This window comes from Nipponia nippon, unplaced genomic scaffold (genome assembly GCF_047370975.1).
Source record: "Nipponia nippon isolate SJK-2023a ecotype South Korea unplaced genomic scaffold, ASM4737097v1 scaffold_41, whole genome shotgun sequence".
In the NCBI taxonomy this organism is placed as follows: domain Eukaryota; kingdom Metazoa; phylum Chordata; class Aves; order Pelecaniformes; family Threskiornithidae; genus Nipponia; species Nipponia nippon.
The window spans coordinates 1,483,948-1,502,835 of record NW_028262360.1 but is presented as its reverse complement, the minus strand read 5'-3'; the positions used below and the strand labels follow the sequence as shown (position 1 = coordinate 1,502,835).

The following is an 18,888-nucleotide window of genomic DNA, read 5'->3' as shown; positions in this document are numbered from 1 at the left end:
CCTTGCCCAACCATCCCCTGGTCCCAAAACCTGGAGAAACCCCTTCTCTTCTCCTGACCTGGCAGGGAAGCAAGCCCGCTCCTTTCCAACAGCTCCTGCCCTGTATCTGCACCCCTGAACCCCCCGTGTCGGCCGCTCCTCGGGAGCTGCTCTTCCCAGCTGTGCCCGGCTTATCTTTCATCTTCCCACAGACTCCGGGCTCTGCTACAGGCCCACAAAATAACTGAAGTCCTGGTGGTTACCATCTCTGAGGGGCCTGCTGCAATCCGCAAAGGTTCTAGGGAGAACATGGTACTGTCAGCAACGGGGAAAGGCAATGAGCTGTTCCATACCCTGAAAGGCATTATGGCTTACGACCCTGGTGCTTTCTTGAGAAATGCTGAAACTCCACATACAGATGCATACAAGATGCCCACCTTAACCCCTGCTAGGTCATCGCGCCATCACTCCTATTAAGAGATGGTGTCAACAACAGGCGCAGTATGCAGCAAAACTGGTGAGAAACAAGGTTCCATCTTCAATAAAATCAGGAAGTCCAGGAAAATACAAAGCACTTAGGAAAAAAAAAAAAACAAAACCAAAACACATACTATGAAACCATTTTGCCACCCCTGAACACCCAATACAAAATTACTGACCTGAAAAAAAAAAAAAACAAAAAAACCTGCATACAAGTGTACTTTCTAACATATATGCTGCTGAACCTCGCCTCAAAAAGACACCTCTGATTCTCCCAATGTCACCACACACCTGCCCAAAGAGCTGAGGCGACTCAAAAGCCACGATCGACTAAAGAAACAGCAGAGCCCCCGCCCCACGCCCGCCCAGGAGCAGAATGCGCGCCCCACGCAGAGGCTGCGCTCAGGTACCCCCGGCCCCGCCCACCGCCCTTCCCACAATCCCCTGGAAAGGGCAGGGGCGAGCCACCGGAAGGCATGGAGGCGGCCCGAGGAGCGGCAGGGACCTTGTTCGTCTGCCTTAAGCTTAGAGCGCGCAAAGCCCTGAGCAGGGAAAGCGACCCTCCCTGCAGACACGGGTGGCACAGCCGCTGCAGGCCGGCGCGGGGGGGGGCGACGCAGCCGGCGGCCTCCAGGGGCGGGGCCTGTGGCTGGGGGCGGGGCCCTTCCCCTGCGGGCCGTCTCCAGGGGCGGGGCCCTTCCCCTGCGGGCCGTCTCCAGGGGCGGGGCCTGGGGCTGGGGGCGGGGCCCTTCCCCTGCGGGCCGTCTCCAGGGGCGGGGCCTGTGGCTGGGGGCGGGGCCCTTCCCCTGCGGGCCGTCTCCAGGGGCGGGGCCTGTGGCTGGGGGCGGGGCCCTTCCCCTGCGGGCCGTCTCCAGGGGCGGGGCCTGGGGCTGGGGGCGGGGCCCTTCCCCTGCGGGCCGTCTCCAGGGGCGGGGCCCTTCCCCTGCGGGCCGTCTCCAGGGGCGGGGCCTGTGGCTGGGGGCGGGGCCCTTCCCCTGCGGGCCGTCTCCAGGGGCGGGGCCTGGGGCTGGGGGCGGGGCCCTTCCCCTCCCCGGCCGTCGCCAGGGGCGGGGCCCGTCGCTGGGGGCGGGGCCCTTCCCCTGCGGGCCGTCTCCAGGGGCGGGGCCCTTCCCCTGCGGGCCGTCTCCAGGGGCGGGGCCTGTGGCTGGGGGCGGGGCCCTTCCCCTGCGGGCCGTCTCCAGGGGCGGGGCCCGTCGCTGGGGGCGGGGCCCTTCCCCTGCGGGCCGTCTCCAGGGGCGGGGCCTGGGGCTGGGGGCGGGGCCCTTCCCCTGCGGGCCGTCTCCAGGGGCGGGGCCCGTGGCTGGGGGCGGGGCCCTTCCCCTGCGGGCCGTCTCCAGGGGCGGGGCCTGTGGCTGGGGGCGGGGCCCTTCCCCTGCGGGCCGTCTCCAGGGGCGGGGCCCGTCGCTAGGGGCGGGGCCCTTCCCCTCCCCGGCCGTCGCCAGGGGCGGGGCCCGTCGCTGGGGGCGGGGCCCTTCCCCTCCCCGGCCGTCGCCAGGGGCGGGGCCCGTCGCTGGGGGCGGGGCCCTTCCCCTCCCCGGCCGTCGCCAGGGGCGGGGCCCGTCGCTAGGGGCGGGGCCCTTCCCCTCCCCGGCCGTCGCCAGGGGCGGGGCCCGTCGCTGGGGGCGGGGCCCTTCCCCTCCCCGGCCGTCGCCAGGGGCGGGGCCTGTCGCTAGGGGCGGGGCCCTTCCCCTCCCCGGCCGTCGCCAGGGGCGGGGCCCTTCCCCTCCCCGGCCGTCGCCAGGGGCGGGGCCCGTCGCTGGGGGCGGGGCCCTTCCCCTCCCCGGCCGTCGCCAGGGGCGGGGCCTGTCGCTAGGGAAATAAATAATTTTTTAAAACCAGCAAAGGGAACAAAAGTTGGCATAGAAAGAACATTTACAAAGAAGAGGGGGATTAAGGAAATAAAGAGAAAGAATTAAAAAATAGGGTCAGCAAACTCGGAGAAGGAGAAAGAAAATTTCAAAAAGAGAGGGCACTAAGGAAAGATAAGAAATTATTAAAAAAAAAGACAGTAAAATAAAGACAGTGAACGGGACAAAAGCAGAAAATCTCAAAAGCAAGGGGGTTAGGGAAATAAAGAGAAAATTTTTAAAAATAGGGACAACAAACTAAAACCCAGACGTAGAAAGAAATTTTAAAAGCAGAGGCACTAAGGAAGGACAACAAATAATTAAAGACAGCTAACAAGAAAAGTAGACAGAAAATTTTAGAAATAAATAGGATTAAGGAAATAAAGAAAAATTAAATAATAGCGATATTAAACTACAACAGAGAAGTAGAAAGAAAAGGAAACTCTAAAAAGTGATGGCAAAGAAGCAAGAACAGAAATAATTTTTAAAAAGACAATGAAGGAAAAAAGTAGGCATAGAAAGAACTTTCTAAAAGCGAGAATAATTCAGGAAATTAAGGGGAAAAACGAAGAAAATAGGGATAGCAAACTAAAACGGAGACGTAGAAAGAAAATGTTAAAAGCGACAGCACTAAGGAAAGACAAGAAATAATTAAAACACAAATACGGCAAACTAGAGAGAGCGCATGGTATAAAATGGGACAGAAAATTTTAAAAGAAATGGCGATTAAGGAAATAAGGATAACATTAAAAAATAGCATTGGTGAACTAAAACAGAGATGGAGAAAGAAAATTTAAAAAGCAATGGCACTAAGGAAAAACAAGAAAGAACAATTAAAAACTAACGGCAGCAAATGAGATAAAAGTAGAAAATTTTAAAAGCCAAAGGATTAAGAGAGGAACAAACTAAAAAATAGCAACAGTGAACTCCAATGCAGACATAAACAGCAATTTTAAAAAGTGACCGCACTAAGGAAAGACAAGAAATCATTTAAAAAAAGAAAGACAGCGAACAGGGTAAAAGTAGGCATAGAAAGAAAACTTCAAAAGCGACGAGCATTAGGGAACTAAAGGGAACCATTAAAAAATAGGAACAGTGAACTAAAAGAGATGGAGAAAGAAACCGTTAAAAGCAATGGCACTCAAAAAAGACAAGAAGTAGTTAAAACAAATACAGCAAAATAAAGACAGCGAAGGGGGTAAAAGGAGACAGAAAATTTTAAAAGCAATGGTTATTAGGAAATAACGAAAAAATTAAAATATGGTGATGGCACATTAAAATGGAGATGTAGAAACAAAATTTAAAAAGCAAGGGCATGAAGGACAGACAAGAAATAATAAAAAAATAAAGACAGCAAAATAAAGACAGGGAGCGCGATAAAAATAAAAAACTTAAATAGTGATGGGGATTAGGGCAATAAAGAAAAAATTATGAAACAGAGACAGCAAACTAAAACAGATGTAGAAAGAAAATTTAAAGAGCAATGGCACTAATAAAGACAAGAAATTAAAAAATAAAGACAGTGGACAGAACAAAAGTAGACAGAAAATTTTAGGAGCCAATAGGATTAAGGAAGTAATGACAAAATTAAAAAAATAGCATCAATGAACTAAAACGGAGACATAGAAATATAATTTAAAAAGCGAGGACACTAAGGAAAGAAGAAATAATTAAAAATAAAGACAGGAAATTAAAATTTTTTATTAAAAATAAAAAACAGGAACAGCAAATTAAAAGAGATGGAGAAAGAAAATTGGAATTGGTTTTTTTTTTTAGTTAAAACACACATGGAAATATAATGTCTGAAGTGACAGGGTACCCAACACACAGGAATAAACTGAAAAATATGGATAGGGATCTTGATAAAAGTAGACATAGAATGAAAATTGTAAAAGCAATGGGGCTCAGGACAGACAGGGAAAAATTTTTTAAAAAGACAGTGAATTGGTTAAAGTAGCCATAGAAAGAAAATTTTAAAAGCAACTGTGTAAAGGACAAGCAGGAAAAAAAAAATAAAATGGGGGACAGAAAACTGGTTAAAAGTTGATATAGACAGAAAATTTTAAAAGCAAAGGCATTAAGGAAAGACAAGAAATAATTTTTAAAATAAGGGTAGGGTGACAGAGAGAGACACAGGAAGAAAATTATAAAAGCGGAGGCATTGACAAAAGACAAGGAAAAGTCACAAAATAAGAACAGGGAGAAAAATACAGAGAGACAGGAAGAAAATTTCAAAAGCAAATAGGTACAAGACAGATGAGAAACAAAAAAGACAGCAATTTGGTTAAAGGAGACATGGAATGAAAATTTTAAAAGCGACTGGGTACAGGATAGACAGGAAAACATAAAAAATACAGACAGCAAAGTGGATAAACTTTGACGTAGAAAGAAAATGTAAAATGCGATGGCTTTAAGGAAAGAGAAGAATAAATTAAAAAAATAAGAATGGGGGGGAAAAATAGACACAGACATAAAAGTAAATTTAAAATGCAACAGGGTACATGACACAGGAAAGAATTAAAAAGTACAGATAGGGAGCTTGATAAAAGCAGACATAAGAAGAAAACTGAAGAAGCGACAGGGTACAGGACAGACAGGAGAGAATTAGAAAATAAAGACAGTGAACTGGCTAAAAGTAGCCATAGGAAAAAAAAATTAAAATTGATGGAGTATAGTATCGACAGGAAAAAACAAAAAAGGAGGACAGGAAACTAAATAAATGGAGACATAGAAAGAAAATTTTTTAAGCAACTGGGTACAGGACAGAGAGGGAGGAATTAAAAAATAGGGACAGGGCATCAGATAGCGGGAGACATAGAAAGAAATTTTAAAAAGCGACAGGCTACAAGAAACACAGGAAAGAATTAAAAAATAGGAACAGGGATGAGAATAGAAGGAAGTATTAAAAGGAAATCTTAAAAGTGAGAGGGTATACAGATGAAAGGGAGGAAGTGAACTTTAGGGGAAGATAAAGGGAATTCTTGAAAGAGACATCAAATAGCAATGGAGTACAAGAAATATAGGGGGAAAATTTAAAAAAAAAAAATCAAGAAAGGGAGACGGATAGAGGGAGACCTAGAGGGAATTTAAAAAAGCAACTGAGTACCAGAAACATAGACAAGGATTAAAACCTAAGGACAGGGAGATGGATAGAGGACAACGTAGAAAGAAAACGTAAACAGTGATCAGGTACAAGAGACACGGGAATATTAAAACAACAGGGACAGGGAGATGGATAGAAGGAACCATAGAAGGAAAATTGTAAAAGCGACGGGGTACAGGACAGAGGAAGGCATTAAATAGGGGCCGTTGCCAAAGCCCCCCAGCACAGCAACCCCTCCCCGCACCTGTCCACAAGAAATAGACAAATATCTTGATGCTGCCTGTGAATCGGCTCTTTGCACACCGGGTGAAGAGCCCTGATCTGGGGGGACGACCGGGGACGTTGCTCCCAGAAGAGCCTCTCTGAAGGGAGCGCTTGCGTCGCCCAAGACATCCTCCTGCCCATCTTTTGAGCCAGCCATAAACACAACGCGTGGGCACTGGATACTCCATAATTAGATGGGAAGCAGAGCCATTTATCAAGTAATAGCATTTCAAAAAACAGAACAGGTGGGAAAAGCCCCCCATGCTGGTTTGAGGTTAAAATGGTGATTAGTAACATGAGTTGGAAATTATTTAGAGGTCCCTACTAATACAAAGTCACATACAGAAATCATTGCTTGTGTGATTAACGCATTACTGATGCCAGACATGGCTTTACGTAGAAAGATTTCTTTCATTTACAGACACAGATGCAAAACAAGTCGTGGGCATGAAACGTCTCACTTTTGCGTAGCTAACCGCAGCGAAGACAGCGTGGCGCGGGAAGAGGCAGATCGCGTTTTACGTGGGAGATTGTGCCTGTTCTACGCGACAGGGTCCACGGCAAAGTCTGGCTGCATCCCCGTGACAACAAGCGTAGCACTGGCGCTGGTTTTCGGTGACGCTGAGGGCCGCTCCCCGCCGCCCCGCCGCGGCTCTGCGGAGCGCGGCCTGCCGCCCTCAGCTCGGCGTCGGTCCCTGGGAGCGGCTCCGCGCGCGGCTCGCCCAGCCCGCTCCCATTGGCGGGCGGGCCAGTGACAGGCGGAACCCTGCGCCAATGGGGCGGGGGGGCGGGGCGCGGCCGTCACCTGACCGGGACGGCGCCGGAGCGGCGCCATGGTGAGCGCTGGGAGGGACCGGGATGGGCGCTTTGGGGCCTGGGGGCGACTGGAACCGGGGGCGCTGGGGCGGGGGGCAGCGGCGGCAGCGGAGCGCTGAGGCGCGCGGAGAACCGGGGGGCCCTGTGCCTTGTGGGCTGACGGGCCCCCCACCGTCCCCAGACCACGGCGCTGACCCAGGGGCTGGAGCGCATCCCGGACCAGCTGGGCTACCTGGTCATCAGCGACGGGGCCGTGCTGGCGGTGAGGGCGGCGGCACCCGCTCCCGGAGGCCTGGGGCGGGGTCCCGGGGCAGGGCGGGGGGAGCAGGGAGGGTCCCTGCAGGGCGGGGGGACGCAGAAGGGACGCAGAGGTACCTGGGGTCACCTGGATGCCGGGGCGAGGGGCGGCGGCCGGACACCCGCGTCCTGGGGGGTGGAAGGGGTACCCGCGTGTCGGGGGAGGGGGGGCGGCTCAGACGCCCGGGTCGCACTGACGCTGTTCCCCCCCCCCCGTCCCCAGTCATCGGGCGACCTGGAGAACGATGAGCAGACGGCCGCCATCCTCTCAGAGCTGGTGGCCACGGCCTGCGGGCTGCGGCTCCAGCGTGGCCACGACCCCCCCTTCAAGCGCCTCTCGGGTGAGTCTGGGGTGGCCCTGACCCCCCACGCCGCCCCCAGGGTCAAGACAGTGTCCCCAAAACTGTCCCCAGGGCAGTGCTGGTGGCCCTGAAGTCCCCTCGGTGGCTGTGACCGCTGCGCTCTCCCCAGTGGTGGCACTGCTGTTCCCGATGTTTTAGGGGTGACCCCAGGTTATCCCCCCAGTAGAGGTGGCCCTGCTCTCCTAGGGCGGCTGTGACCCTCACGCTCCCGGTGGCCCCACTGTGCCCAGAAAAGCCCCGACCACCGCACTGTCCCTGTGGCGGTGTCCCCACCACCCCGGGTGCTCTCCTCAGGGTGGCAGTGCCCCCCGTGTCCTTGGGGTGCTGGTGGTAGCCCTGTCCCTGTGCTCACCCTGTCCCCGCAGTGGTGTTTGGGGAACACTCCCTCCTCGTCACCGTCTCTGGACAGAAGCTCTTCGTGGTGAAGCGGCAGAACCACGTCCAGGAGCCCGTTGCCGTCTGAGATGCATCCCTGCTGTCGCCAAGAGCGGGGACGGTCCCCCTCATCCCCACTGTCCCCAGGGCCTCGGGGGGTGGGGGGGAACGCCCGGCTCCCCTGTCCCTGCTGGCCCCAGGGCCCTGCAGCGACACCCGCTCGTGTCCCTGTCACCTCAAGGGCCTTGGGGACTGGTCCTGCACGTCCCTTCAGTCCCCGAGACCACATGGCGTCCCCTGTGCATGCCTTGGGGCCCCACAGCGTCACCCCCCCCATGCACACTGTCCCTCTGTTGAGGCAATAAATCATGTCCTGCCATCCGGCTTCTTTGGTGGGGGTACAGGTCTGCTCAGGACAGGGCACGGAGTGAGATGGGGCCCTCACATAGGAGAGCGAGATGCAGAGTCCTTTGGGGGTCTCCCGCTCCCCCCACTTTCACTCCCTGCGACACCCCAAGTCACCCCAGCATCCCCTGCCCTCCCCCAGTGACAGACTTGTCCCCGTGTCCAGGCCAGTGCTTTATTGGCACGTGCACACGCACACGGATGGCAGCCAGTGTGGAGACAAATAAATAACAGAGTGGAGGTGCCACCCGTACCAGGAGGCATGGAGATGTCCCCATCCCCAGCAGGGCGCGGGGGTTGGCAGTGCAGGACTCGCCTTTGGCTCGGCGCCCTGGGGACAGGTCCCAATGTCCCCTGTGGCCCCAGGGACAGGTCCTGGTCCCTTGTTCCCCCAATCCCTCCCCGCCCAAGCAGCCAAATTCAAGGCAACGCAGGAAGCTGAAGGGGTGTAAACAGCGCTGGGACCAGCCGCAGGATGTCCCCCCGCTTCCCCTGTGCCACCCCCGTCCCCAGAGCATTGTCACCCCCGGGCTGGGGACAGACCCCTGTCCCCATTGGTTCCCCCATGGCACGTTCCAGTCCAGTCCCAGTGAAGCAGCAGGTTCATCCCCTGGGGATGCGGGGACACAGCCCTGTCCCCAGCCCCCCACACCCCCACCCCCCAAGCTTGTCCCCTTCCAGCGCAGTCTCCAGGACGCAGCAGGATTTATCCATCCCTGTTGTCCCCAAGGTCCCCATCACTTGACGGGCTCCACAACCAGCACCTTGCACTCCCGCTTGGCAATCTTGTCCAGGGACAGCACCGTCTTCTCGGGGGGCAGGTAGAGGGGACGCCCCACAGGGGACCCCACCGGTGGGGTGATGGCACGCCGCTCCATCACGCTGCCTGACCTGGGGCGTGGGGAGGTAAGGGGGGCTGCTCCAGATCCCTGCGGGGCTGGCTGTCCCTTCCCTGTGCTCTCCCCCTGGAGCTGTCTCCTGTCCCACGTCCTCTCCCAGTCCCAGGTGTCCCCCTGCTGTGTCCCCATCAGCCCCAGCCATCCCCCCACCACATCCACCCCTGTCCTGGGTGTCCCTGTCCCAGGTGTGCCCCAGCCCTGTCCTGCCTGTCCCCCCACCACGTCACCCTTCTGCGTGCCCCCCCAACCCTGCTCTGATCCCACCCCCTGCCCCTCTCGTTCCAGGTGTCCCTTCCAAACCCACCCCAGGTGCCCTGCCCATCCCACGTGTCCCTCTGCCAGGTACCTCATGAGGTGGCTGCGGGATGGCTGCTGGTGGGAGAAGGACTGGGACCGGCCCAGCCCAGCCTGGTGCCGCTCCACCAGGTCCCGCACGGCCGGGCTGCTGGGGCTGCTCTTGCGCGACACGGGCCGGGCCTCGGGCGGCGGGTTGGCCACGCTGGCCGTGAACTGCAGCTTCAGCTTCATGTGCTGGGACAGCTGGGGATGGACAGGGGACACAGTGATGTTGGGCCAGGCCCCAGGGGGGCCCCGGGCGCCCCGCGGCTGGGCAGCCTCACCTCGAAGAGGCCGGCCCGCAGCGCCTGGAAGGCCACGCGAATGGTGAGGGCACTGCCCTTGCGCGAGTATCCCAGGTTGTTGAGCGGCGTGTGGCACACGATGGCATCCAGCGCTGCCTGCGTGGCCCGGCGCTCCTCCCCAGACAGCTTCTTCCCTGCGGGGACCATCAGCACGGCAGGGATGGGACTGCTGGCCCCCACCCGGCCACCTCCTGGCTACGACTGTCCGAGTCCTGGCTGCCCCTCCTGGCCTCCCTGGATCTCCGCCCCCCTTCCCTCACCCCATCTGTCCCCTCTTAGCTACACCCAGAGGCACCTCCAGCCCCTCTGATCCCCTCCCCACCCTCTCGGTCCCCTGCCGGACCCTCTCCCCTCTGTCCCCACCGGCCGTGGCGGTCTCGGGCGTCCAGACAAGGCGCACGGCCAGGAAGTCCTGGAGGTCGTTGAGCAGCGTGTAGGTGACGGTGAAGCGCTGCCGGGCCCGCACTGGGGACTCGCAGGCAGCTGTCATCACGAAGCGCGGCCGCTCCAGGCGGATGCTTGGCAGCCTGGGGATGGGAGGAGGGTACTGACGTGGGGACAGCCACCAGGAGCCATGGGGACGTGGGATTAGCAACATGGGACAGCCCCGCAGAGCCCTGAGGACATGGGAACAGGGACATGGAGACAGCCACATGGCAGCCCCAGGACATGAGGTTAATGGCACAAGCAGGGGCAGGGATATCTCTGGGTCCCCCTCTTGGGGCAGGAGGATCTGGGGGTCCCTTCCTGGCTTGGGGACAGGGCACATCAAGGACCCCTGGAGCGGCTCTCACCGGTAGTGCGTGTAGATGCTGCTGGTGAAGGGCAGTTTTGGCGTTGACCACTGGATCACAGCCACCAGTGGGACCTCCAAGCCCTGGGTGGGGGCACAACAGGTCAGAGATGTCCTTGCCACCACTGCTCCCAGCAAGGACGGTCCCCAACATCCCCACGTTCCCCTAGGCTCCCTGGCAAGGACAAACACCTCAGAGCCCAACAAGGACAGTCCCCCACAGCAAGGACGGTGGCCCCACGTCCCAGCGAGGGTGGTCTCCACTGCCCCAGGGGAGGACAAGGACCCCTGCACAAGGACAGCATCCTCCAGGCCACCGACCGGGATGGTGCCCCTTGATCCTGGCCCAAACAACATCTCCCAACTAGGACAGTCCCTGCCCAGGATGTCCCCCCAGTGTCCCCTTGTGCCTGGCCTCAGGGCAGTCACCCCTAGGGTACCCCCAGCCCTGAGGGTCCCACCGGTGTCCACTCACCTCCTTGGCATCCTCAGGGGGCCTCTCGGGCGCCTGGAGCTGGAAGAGGAAGTTGTGCTCCTCAAGCGCGCTGAGGGCACAGGGACAGGCCGAGCCGGCACTGGCCACACGGCAGAAGGCGCCCACAGGCACCTCACCCGAGTGGTGGCTGCAGAACGGAGCACGGGGACAGCTCAATGACATGCAGGGTCCCGTGCTGCCAGCCCGAGGCTGGCAGTGCCCCCCAGGGCTTTCCCAGGGTGGGGCCAGGGACACAGCACAGCCCCATCCTGAGGAAACAGGGGGGCCCCATGGGGTGTGGAAAATGGCACAGTCATGCCCCCCCAGCCCCAGGGACAGTCCCCCAGCTGTCCCAGCACTCACCAGACGTCATCGACCAGCAGCACAGAGCCATCGGGCATGACGGGCAAGTAACTGGCGTTGAAGTTGGGCAGGATCTGCACATCCCACAGCGAGATCTCCTCCTGGGACCAGCCGTTGAGCACTGGGGGACAGGGACATCAGGGGACAGCACAGAGGACACCGTCGTGGCCCCGACCAGTCTGTGTCACATCCTCCGCTCTATCACAGACGCCACCCCTGTCCCAGCCACCCTGGGACCCCTGTCCCCATCCCAGCCACCCCGGGACCCTTGTCCCCATGCCACTGCCCTGTTCCCGTCACCTTTGAGCACGGTGAGGTACTTCCCGGACACGGTGAGCTGGCGGCATCGCACCACGGGTGGGGGCAGCACCGTCAGCAGGGTGCTCACTGCAGGGACACGGGCGGTCAGGGGACACGTGATGTGGGGACACAGGGAGGGAGAGGGGACACGGGGATGCTCCTACCCTGTGCCTTGAAGGCCCCCTGCTCCTGGCGGAAGACGTGTGCAGGTGCCCGTGTCTGCAGCAGGCTTAGGTACCCGCCGCCCTCCTGCAGCTCGGGTGGCTCCGTGTCCCTTTTCCACACTGTCACCACGATCTGGGGACAGCAGGGATATGGGTCACGGCCGGCCCGGGTCCAGCCCCGAGCTCCCCCCCCGTCTCCATGGCTCCTTCTGTCCCTCACGCCTACCCCAAGTGGCTTTCGTGAACCCAGAGAGGGGGAAGCAGGGCTAGATCCTGCTCCCCATCCCATGTCACTACGCCGTCCCCGAGGTCCCCACATTGTGACCAAGGCCACCTCCTGTCCCCAAATTCTGCCTTGCCCTTGATGGACCCAGAAAGGAGGACCAGGGCTAGATCTCTGTGCCAGCTCTGTGGTCCCACACTGTCCCCAAGATGCTGTCCCTGATGACTGCATATTGTCCCCAAGGTCCCCTCCCATCCTCGAGGTCCCCATGCTGTCCCTGAGGTCCCCTCCCATCCCCCCCTCAGCCTCACCTTGGCCTTGACGGTGCCAGGCGGCAGCTTGTCGAGGGAGATGGTCAGGGGGAAGATGACCTCGTCCGTGGACACAATGGGGTCCTCCACCGGTATCTGGGGACACAGCACAGCTCAGCACCACAGTGACCCCAGCCACATCCCCCATGTCCTCCCCTGGTCCTCATCCCCACATCCCCCTTTGTCCCCACATCCCTCTTGTTCCCAGGTCCCTCCCTTGCTCCCACATCCCCTTGTCCCCCATGTCCCCACCAAATCCTCCCTTGTCCCTGTGTCCCCCCGACTCTTCCTCGCCCCCATATTCCCTCTGCCCCCGTCCCCATCACCCACCCCGGCAGCGGGGCGCCCCGGGGGGCCCTGGCTGTGCGTCAGCAAGGCCCGGCAGTCCCGGAATACGGTGGGCTCCAGCGAGGCCCCGCTCCCGGTGTCATCCCCGGTGCCATCCAGGTCCCCGTCCCGGTCCCCGCCGGCCTCTGTGCCACCGGGGCTGACGCTGGCCAGGGCGGCCAGCGAGGCAGCCAGCTCGGCCCAGGGCGGCCGGCCCGGCCCGGTGCCGCCGCCGCTGCCGGGGCGGCAGCGGAGCACCAGGAGGAACCGCACGGTCTCGCCCAGGTAGAGGTGGTTGCGGCGGGGCAGCGCCCGGTACCGGCCCGGTTCCCCCGACAGCAGCTCCCGCGCCGCGAACGGTACCGCCGGGAAGTACATGAAGTAATCGCACTGCGACTCCATGGGCACCGGCCCCGGGGGAACCGGCGAGAACCGGGGAAGCTTAGGGGCAAGGGACAGAGCCAGGGACCGGGGCGGGACCCCGGGGATCGGGGGGGGTGCCGGGGCCTGGCCGTACCGGGGGGAATTGCGGGGGTGGGGGGGGGGGGGAGCAGGCGGAAAGGCCCGGGAGGGCGATGCCGGGGCACCAGCGGGTTCCGGGCCAGGGAAAACCCCGGAGACGAGGAGCCCGGGGGATGCCGGGGCCGGACCGGGGGACGCCGGGGGTGGGGATGCCGGGGCCGGGCCGGACGTGCCCGGAGGGTCTCCCGGAGCCGGGCCGCGCCAGGGGAGATGCCGGGAGCGGAGCAGGCCGGGCCGGGGGCTCCCGGGGTCGGGGCCGGGGCCGGCTCCGCGCGGCGCTGCCGGAGCGACCGGGCGCGGCTGGGCGGGGCGCACGCAGGGCGCAGGACCGAGCTCCGAGCGCCTGGGTCGGGTCGGGTCGGGCAGCCGAGCGCCGAACGCATCGATGCTACGCCTCCGGCACAGGGACCAATCGCCCCCCAGGGCGGCAGGACTTCCTCTCCTGCCGCGCTTCGCGCCCTCCCCCCGAGGGTGGGACATCCCCGACGAGTGACTGGCAGCAGCAGCACCCAATCAGCGGTCTGATTCCAGTCTTTATTGACATAGTTACCACAAAGCGAGCCCTGATGAGGCGGGGCCATTCCCCCAGGGGCGGGGCCATTCCCCAGCCCTGGTAAACTGAGGCACGCAGCTGTACCGGGGGGGGGAAGGGGGCCATTCCCTGGCCCTGGTAAACTGAGGCACACAGCTGTACCGTGGTGGGGGGAGGGGGGCCATTCCCTGGCCCTGGTAAACTGAGGCACGCAGCTGTACCGTGGGGGGGAGGGGGGCCATTCCCTGGCCCTGGTAAACTGAGGCACACAGCTGTACCGGGGGGAGGGGGGCCATTCCCTGGCCCTGGTAAACTGAGGCACGCAGCTGTACCGGGGGGGGGTGTCATTCCCTGGCCCTGGTAAACTGAGGCACGCAGCTGTACCGGGGGGGGGTGTCATTCCCTGGCCCTGGTAAACTGAGGCACGCAGCTGTACCGGGGGGGCCATTCCCCAGCCCTGGTAAACTGAGGCACGCAGCTGTACCGTGGTAGGGGGAGGGGGGCCATTCCCTGGCCCTGGTAAACTGAGGCACGCAGCTGTACCGGGGGGGGGCATTCCCCAGCCCTGGTAAACTGAGGCACGCAGCTGTACCGGGGGGGGGGGGCATTCCCCAGCCCTGGTAAACTGAGGCACGCAGCTGTACCGGGGGGGGGGGCCATTCCCCAGCCCTGGTAAACTGAGGCACGCAGCTGTACCGTGGGGGGGCCATTCTCCGGCCCTGGTAAACTGAGGCACAGGGCGGTACCATAGGAGAACGCTGATCCCTGTCAGGGTTTAGGGGTGGCCGTTACCAGCCCAGGGAAACTGAGGCACAGAGCTGTACTGTGGGGGGACCCCAATCCCTATGAGACTGCAGGGGGCAGCGCTACCCACAGCAGGTAAACTGAGGCACAAAGTGGTTCCATGGGGGGACCCTGATCCCCATCAGGGTCCGGGGGCCGGGTGCCCAGCCCAGGGAGGCCAAGACAGCGCCATTCCCGGGCCATGTGTCGCTGCCAGGGGGCCCTGCTACCCCCTGGGTGGGGCGGACACATTGGCCCCCCCAAACTGCAGCCAGTCGAGGATGTCCTTGTACTGCAGCTCAGGGGTGGCCAGGCGAGCGCAGTGCTCCCGCTCGGCGGGGGGCAGCCCGGCCCGCAGGGCGTACCCCAGGATCTGAGCCCGGCCGGGGGGCTGGAAGGGGCGCAGGCGGCTGTCGGGGATGGCGCGGGCGGGCAGGGGTCCACCACCCCGCAGGCAGCGGTGCGCCAGGGCGGTGCGGCGCTGGCGCAGGCGGGCCACCTCCTCCCGCAGGCGGGCGGCCCCAAAGGCCTCGGCCCGGCGCCAGAAGGAGCGGTTGAGGTGGGCGTAGAGCGCCCAGTCGAGGCTGTTCCAGGCCCGCAGGCGGGCGGCCTGGGCGGGCGAGACGCGGGGGCTGTCCCCGGCAGGGCGGCCGTTGTGGGCGAAGGCGGCCACGGCCTCCTCAGGCCAGCACAGGGCCTCGCGCAGCAGCACCAGGGACTCGTCGAAGTGCTCGGCCAGCAGCACCAGGGCGAAGGTCCGCTCCAGCCCCGCCAGCGCCGCCGCCACCGCCGCCCCGTCCCCAGCCGCTGGCAGCCCGAAGTCGAACCACTGCAGGTTGCGGGCGTAGTGGTTGCCCCGCGCCCCGGCCTCATAGAAGCGCTCCGGGGCTGCCAGGAAGGCGGCCAGCGAGGGGGCTTGCCGGAAGGCCGGCGCCACGGCCCGGTAGTAGGCAAATGCCGACTCGCCCAGCGTGCCCGGGTCCCGCACGATGGAGAAGTAGAAGCTGTCGTTGGGCATCACCTTCTGCACCTGGGCAGGAAGCGCGGCGGCGGCTCGGCACCCCACCGGGGCGGCCACCAGCTGCGCCCCCCCCGCCCCCGCTGTACCCCCGCTCCCTTGGGTGTCCCCGGATCCCCCTGACGCCCCCCATCTCCCCCCAGCCTCCTCCGTCTCCCCTGGGCATCCCGTTGCCCCTAGACCTCATCTGCCTCACCTCCTCCAGACATCCCGCGTCCCCGCGGGCATCCCCTGGCTCTGCCAGATGCTGTTTCTCTTTCCCAATCTCCCCAGACCTCCTCCGTCTCCCCCCATGTCCTCCACCTTCCTCAGATGCCCCCAGCCCCAGCCATCCCCACCCCAGCCCTGTCCCCCACCCCACATTCCGCAACCCAGCCCCGCTCTTCCATGTCCCCCCATCTCCCCCCCGCCCCAGGCCCCTGCGTCCCCGCTGTGGTACCTCGGTGAGGTTGAAGCGCATGTGGTGGCAGATGATGTCGAAGGGGGGACCCCCTGGGTGGTACCCCTTGACCCGCTCGGCCCGGAAGGGGCTGGGGTACCCAAACTGGTAGCGGTGGGGCAGGGCGAAGCGCAGCCCCCGCGCCTCCCCAAAGCGGTGCAGCAGGTTGACCACGCTGCTGCTCCCCGTCTTGTGGGTCTTCAGGAACACCAGGTGGGTGCGGGGCTGGCAGGGCGCTGGGGGGCGGCCAGCGGGGGCCGCGGGGACCCTGAGGGCAACGGCAGGGTCAGGGGGTGCTGGTGGGGACCCCCAGTCCTGCCTGGCCCCAGCCGTCCAAGGGGACAGGGACCCGTCCTGAGACCCCCAGGGGCTTGGGGACCCCCCTCCCATCTGTCCAGGGGACACCCGAGGGGTTGGGGACTGACCTGGGACATCCCCTGGGTGAGGCCCCAGGGGATTTTGGGGGTACAGTGTGGGCTGGGGGGGGGGTCTCACCTGCGCTGGAAGGGCCCCCCCAGGAGCTGCACTGTGAAGCCGATGGTGACGCAGACCCCCAGGGCGGCCCCCAGCGTCTGGAGCCGGCAGCAGGCAGGTGGCAGCTTCATCGTCCTGCGGGGACCCGCAGCTCAGGGGACCCCGGCGTCACCTCCCTGGGGGACATGGGGGGCTGCCGCATCGGGGTCCCCGAGCTCCCCCTAAGCCAGCCGCATCCCGCCCGGGGGGACAGAGCCCCGGGACCGCCCAGAGCCACGTCGTGGCGCCGGGGGGGTCTGCGGGGGTGTTGGGCCCCCGCCAGCCCAGCCCCACCCGGGGACAGCTGGGGCCATTACGGGAAGGGGACGGAGACAGGGATGGGCCACTGCCACCCCCATCCCCGCCTGTGCACCAGGACCCCCCTGTGCCCCCGGGCCTCTCTGTCCCACTCTGGGACCCTCCGCTCTCCCCATCCCTCCAGGAAAGCCCCATGTCCTCCTGTCCCCCTACAGGACCCCCTCCCCGTCCCTTCCAGGATCCCCCTGTCCCCTTCCATCAGACATCATCCGTCCCCCACAGCCCCTCTCCCCAAGATGCCACATCCCCCTGTACCCCCTCAGGATGCTCCTGACCCCGTGTCCCCAGCCACATCCCCAACATCCCTCCTGTCCCCCTGCTTTGCTCCGGGGCCCTGGGACCCCACATTTCCCTGTGGTGTCCCCCCTCCCCCCCTGTGTCGCCCTGTACCCACACAACCCCTCCACAGCCCCAGGCCGCCTGTCCAGCCCACCGGCCCCATGTCCCCCCAGCCCTGCTCCAGGCCCCCCCAGCCCCCCAGGTTGACCCCCAGACCTGGATCTCCCCTGTCTCCCCTCCAGAACCTCCTTCTCCCGCGGCCCCCCTGACCCCCCGGCCCCCTCCTGTCCCCAGACCCCTGGCTCAGCAAAGCCCTGGGTTCCCCATCCCCCCGGCCCCTTACAGCCCCCTCCCTGGCCCCCCATGTCCTGCACAGCCACGTGCCCCCCGGACCCCGAGTCCCACCAGGACCCCTGTCCCCTACGTGGCCTCACGGTCACCCCGTCCCACTGTCCCCAGTGTCCCCCCGGCCCCGTGGCCTCCCAGACGCTGTCCCCCGGGGCTCCCCCAAGTCCTGTGCCCCCCACCCCGTGCCCTGTGGATCCCCGGCCCCGTGTCCCCGCCGCGCCCCTCGCATGTGCCCACCCTGTCCCCCGCAGCCCCCCGGCTCCCTGCCGTGCCGGTGTCCCCCGGCCCTCCGTGCCCCACGGTGCCCTCTGTGCTCCCCACTGTCCCCCTCCGGTCCCGGTGCCCCCCGTGTGTCCCCCCGTGCCGGTGCCCCCCCGCACTCACCGCGGACGCGGGGCCGCTCGCTCAGCCCCGCCGCATCCCGCCGCGCTCCGCGGGGGCCTGGGGGGGCCCGGGGGGGGTCAGGGGCGGCCCGGGGCTCGGTGCGGGGGGGCTCCGGCCGCCCCGGTGTCCCAGGCGGGGGGGTCCGGCCGCCCCGGTCCCGCTGTCGGGGGAGCCGATGCCCGGTGGGGTCTCGTACGCCGGGCCGGGAGCTCGGGGGGGGCCGGTGTCCCGGCGGCTCCCGGTGTCCCGGCCGCGCTCTCGCTCTCCGCGAAGTTTTCTCCTTTGTCTCCCGCTGTCCCGCCCCGCCCCGCCGCACCGGGACGGCCCCCGGTACCGGGACGGCCCCCGCGCCCCCGCCCGGACACGGCGGGACGCCCCGGGACCGCCACCGGCACCGGGAGCGGGACGGGCCCCCCGCCCAGTGCCCTCGCCCCCCGCCCGGTAGCGGAACAGAGCCCGGGGACACCGGGGGCCGTTCCCGAGCACGGCCCAGGGCCAAGAGCTGCCCCTGCTCCCCGGGCTGCGGGAGGCTGGGGGAAACTGGGAGCACTGGGAAGGCACTGGGGGGGGACGCTGCAGGGCTTGGGGGGTGCTGGGGGACACCGCGGGGGGAGAGGATGGACGGAGGGACGGAGGGAGGACGCACGGACAGGGTGGGCAGGGACGGGGAGACGAACACAGACAAGCATGTGGGTGGGGGGCACAGGGGGGCATAGCCGGGGCAGCAGGTCAGAGGGACATGGGGGACCCTCAGGCCGTATGTGGCTATAGGGGATCCCCGGACTATAGGGGACTATGGAGACCCCCCAGGCCATATGGGGCTATAGGGGATCCGCAGGCTCTTGGAGATGCCAGGGCCAAACGGCACCAGACGGGGCACCGGTGCTATGTGGCCATAGGGCCTATAGGGGATCCCCAGAATATGGGGACCTATGGGGGCATATAGGGTGCCATAGGGAAGCCCTGTGCGGGACAGCAGGGCCGCGTGGGACCCCAGCGCCATACGAGGCTGCAGGGGGTCCCAGGACACAAGGGACCCCCGGGCCACGGGACGCTATCGGGACGCCCGGTTGTACGGGGCTACAGGGGCCACGGGCCACCCCGCCCACGTGGCCGCCCGGGCCACGCCCCTCGCACGTGCCGGCCGGGGGCGGGGCCGCCGTAGCTGCTGTGCCCGCGCGGTGAGGTCCGCACGTGCTGGGCCCGACGTCGAGGCGAGGCAGGGAGGGGGGGCGGGGCGGGGAGCGGCGGCGGGCACGTGACCCGGGGGGGGGGGCCTCACCCCCCCCCCCCCCCCGGGGGGGTCC

General features: G+C 63.1%; 3 protein-coding genes across 6 annotated transcripts; 1 reads left to right on the top strand and 2 right to left on the bottom strand.

Moving 5' to 3' along the window:
* The first annotated feature begins 6,478 nt into the window (after positions 1-6,478).
* LAMTOR4 (late endosomal/lysosomal adaptor, MAPK and MTOR activator 4) lies at positions 6,479-7,923 on the top strand. Its single transcript, XM_087777898.1, has 4 exons — positions 6,479-6,530; positions 6,692-6,772; positions 7,031-7,148; positions 7,535-7,923. Exons 1-4 carry the CDS (start codon positions 6,528-6,530, stop codon positions 7,630-7,632), a joined length of 300 nt encoding a protein of 99 aa, XP_087634024.1. The 5' UTR covers positions 6,479-6,527; the 3' UTR covers positions 7,633-7,923.
* Positions 7,924-8,110: 187 nt separating this feature from the next.
* TRAPPC14 (trafficking protein particle complex subunit 14) lies at positions 8,111-13,355 on the bottom strand. 3 transcript variants are annotated; one of them, XM_087777895.1, is made up of 11 exons: positions 12,449-13,355; positions 12,119-12,214; positions 11,585-11,717; positions 11,421-11,507; positions 11,121-11,241; positions 10,758-10,905; positions 10,284-10,366; positions 9,853-10,106; positions 9,469-9,623; positions 9,195-9,379; positions 8,111-8,840 (listed from the first exon to the last, which is right to left on the bottom strand). In XM_087777895.1, the coding sequence occupies exons 1-11, from the start codon at positions 12,845-12,847 to the stop codon at positions 8,687-8,689; spliced, it is 1,815 nt and encodes a 604-aa protein (XP_087634021.1). In that variant the 5' UTR covers positions 12,848-13,355; the 3' UTR covers positions 8,111-8,686. The 3 variants fall into 3 exon arrangements, with proteins under 3 accessions (XP_087634021.1, XP_087634020.1, XP_009472339.2); XM_087777894.1 differs by having other exon boundaries at positions 9,195-9,388; positions 12,449-13,343; XM_009474064.2 differs by having other exon boundaries at positions 9,195-9,388; positions 9,853-10,016; positions 12,449-13,327.
* A 541-nt stretch (positions 13,356-13,896) lies between these two features.
* GAL3ST4 (galactose-3-O-sulfotransferase 4) lies at positions 13,897-18,023 on the bottom strand. Of its 2 annotated transcripts, none has more exons than XM_087777896.1 (4): positions 17,582-18,023; positions 16,235-16,389; positions 15,740-16,007; positions 13,897-15,312 (listed from the first exon to the last, which is right to left on the bottom strand). In XM_087777896.1, the coding sequence occupies exons 2-4, from the start codon at positions 16,342-16,344 to the stop codon at positions 14,509-14,511; spliced, it is 1,182 nt and encodes a 393-aa protein (XP_087634022.1). In that variant the 5' UTR covers positions 16,345-16,389; positions 17,582-18,023; the 3' UTR covers positions 13,897-14,508. The 2 variants fall into 2 exon arrangements, with proteins under 2 accessions (XP_087634022.1, XP_087634023.1); XM_087777897.1 differs by having other exon boundaries at positions 16,235-16,348; positions 17,582-18,022.
* Positions 18,024-18,888: the final 865 nt, after the last annotated feature.

Excerpts from the sequence above, each read along its gene's own strand:
- LAMTOR4 (XM_087777898.1), top strand. Across the intron at positions 6,773-7,030 it reads GCGACGGGGCCGTGCTGGCG|TCATCGGGCGACCTGGAGAA; the intron begins GTGAGGGCGGCG and ends CCCCGTCCCCAG. Across the intron at positions 7,149-7,534 it reads CCCCTTCAAGCGCCTCTCGG|TGGTGTTTGGGGAACACTCC; the intron begins GTGAGTCTGGGG and ends CTGTCCCCGCAG.
- TRAPPC14 (XM_087777894.1), bottom strand. The coding sequence starts at position 12,847 with ATGGAGTCGCAGTGCGATTACTTCATGTACTTCCCGGCGGTACCGTTC. Across the intron at positions 12,215-12,448 it reads CGGGGCGCCCCGCTGCCGGG|ATACCGGTGGAGGACCCCAT; the intron begins GTGGGTGATGGG and ends CTGTGTCCCCAG. Across the intron at positions 9,624-9,852 it reads GCCCGAGACCGCCACGGCCG|GGAAGAAGCTGTCTGGGGAG; the intron begins GTGGGGACAGAG and ends TGGTCCCCGCAG.
- GAL3ST4 (XM_087777896.1), bottom strand. The coding sequence starts at position 16,344 with ATGAAGCTGCCACCTGCCTGCTGCCGGCTCCAGACGCTGGGGGCCGCC. Across the intron at positions 16,008-16,234 it reads GGGGGGCCCTTCCAGCGCAG|GGTCCCCGCGGCCCCCGCTG; the intron begins GTGAGACCCCCC and ends CGTTGCCCTCAG. Across the intron at positions 15,313-15,739 it reads TGCGCTTCAACCTCACCGAG|GTGCAGAAGGTGATGCCCAA; the intron begins GTACCACAGCGG and ends CTTCCTGCCCAG.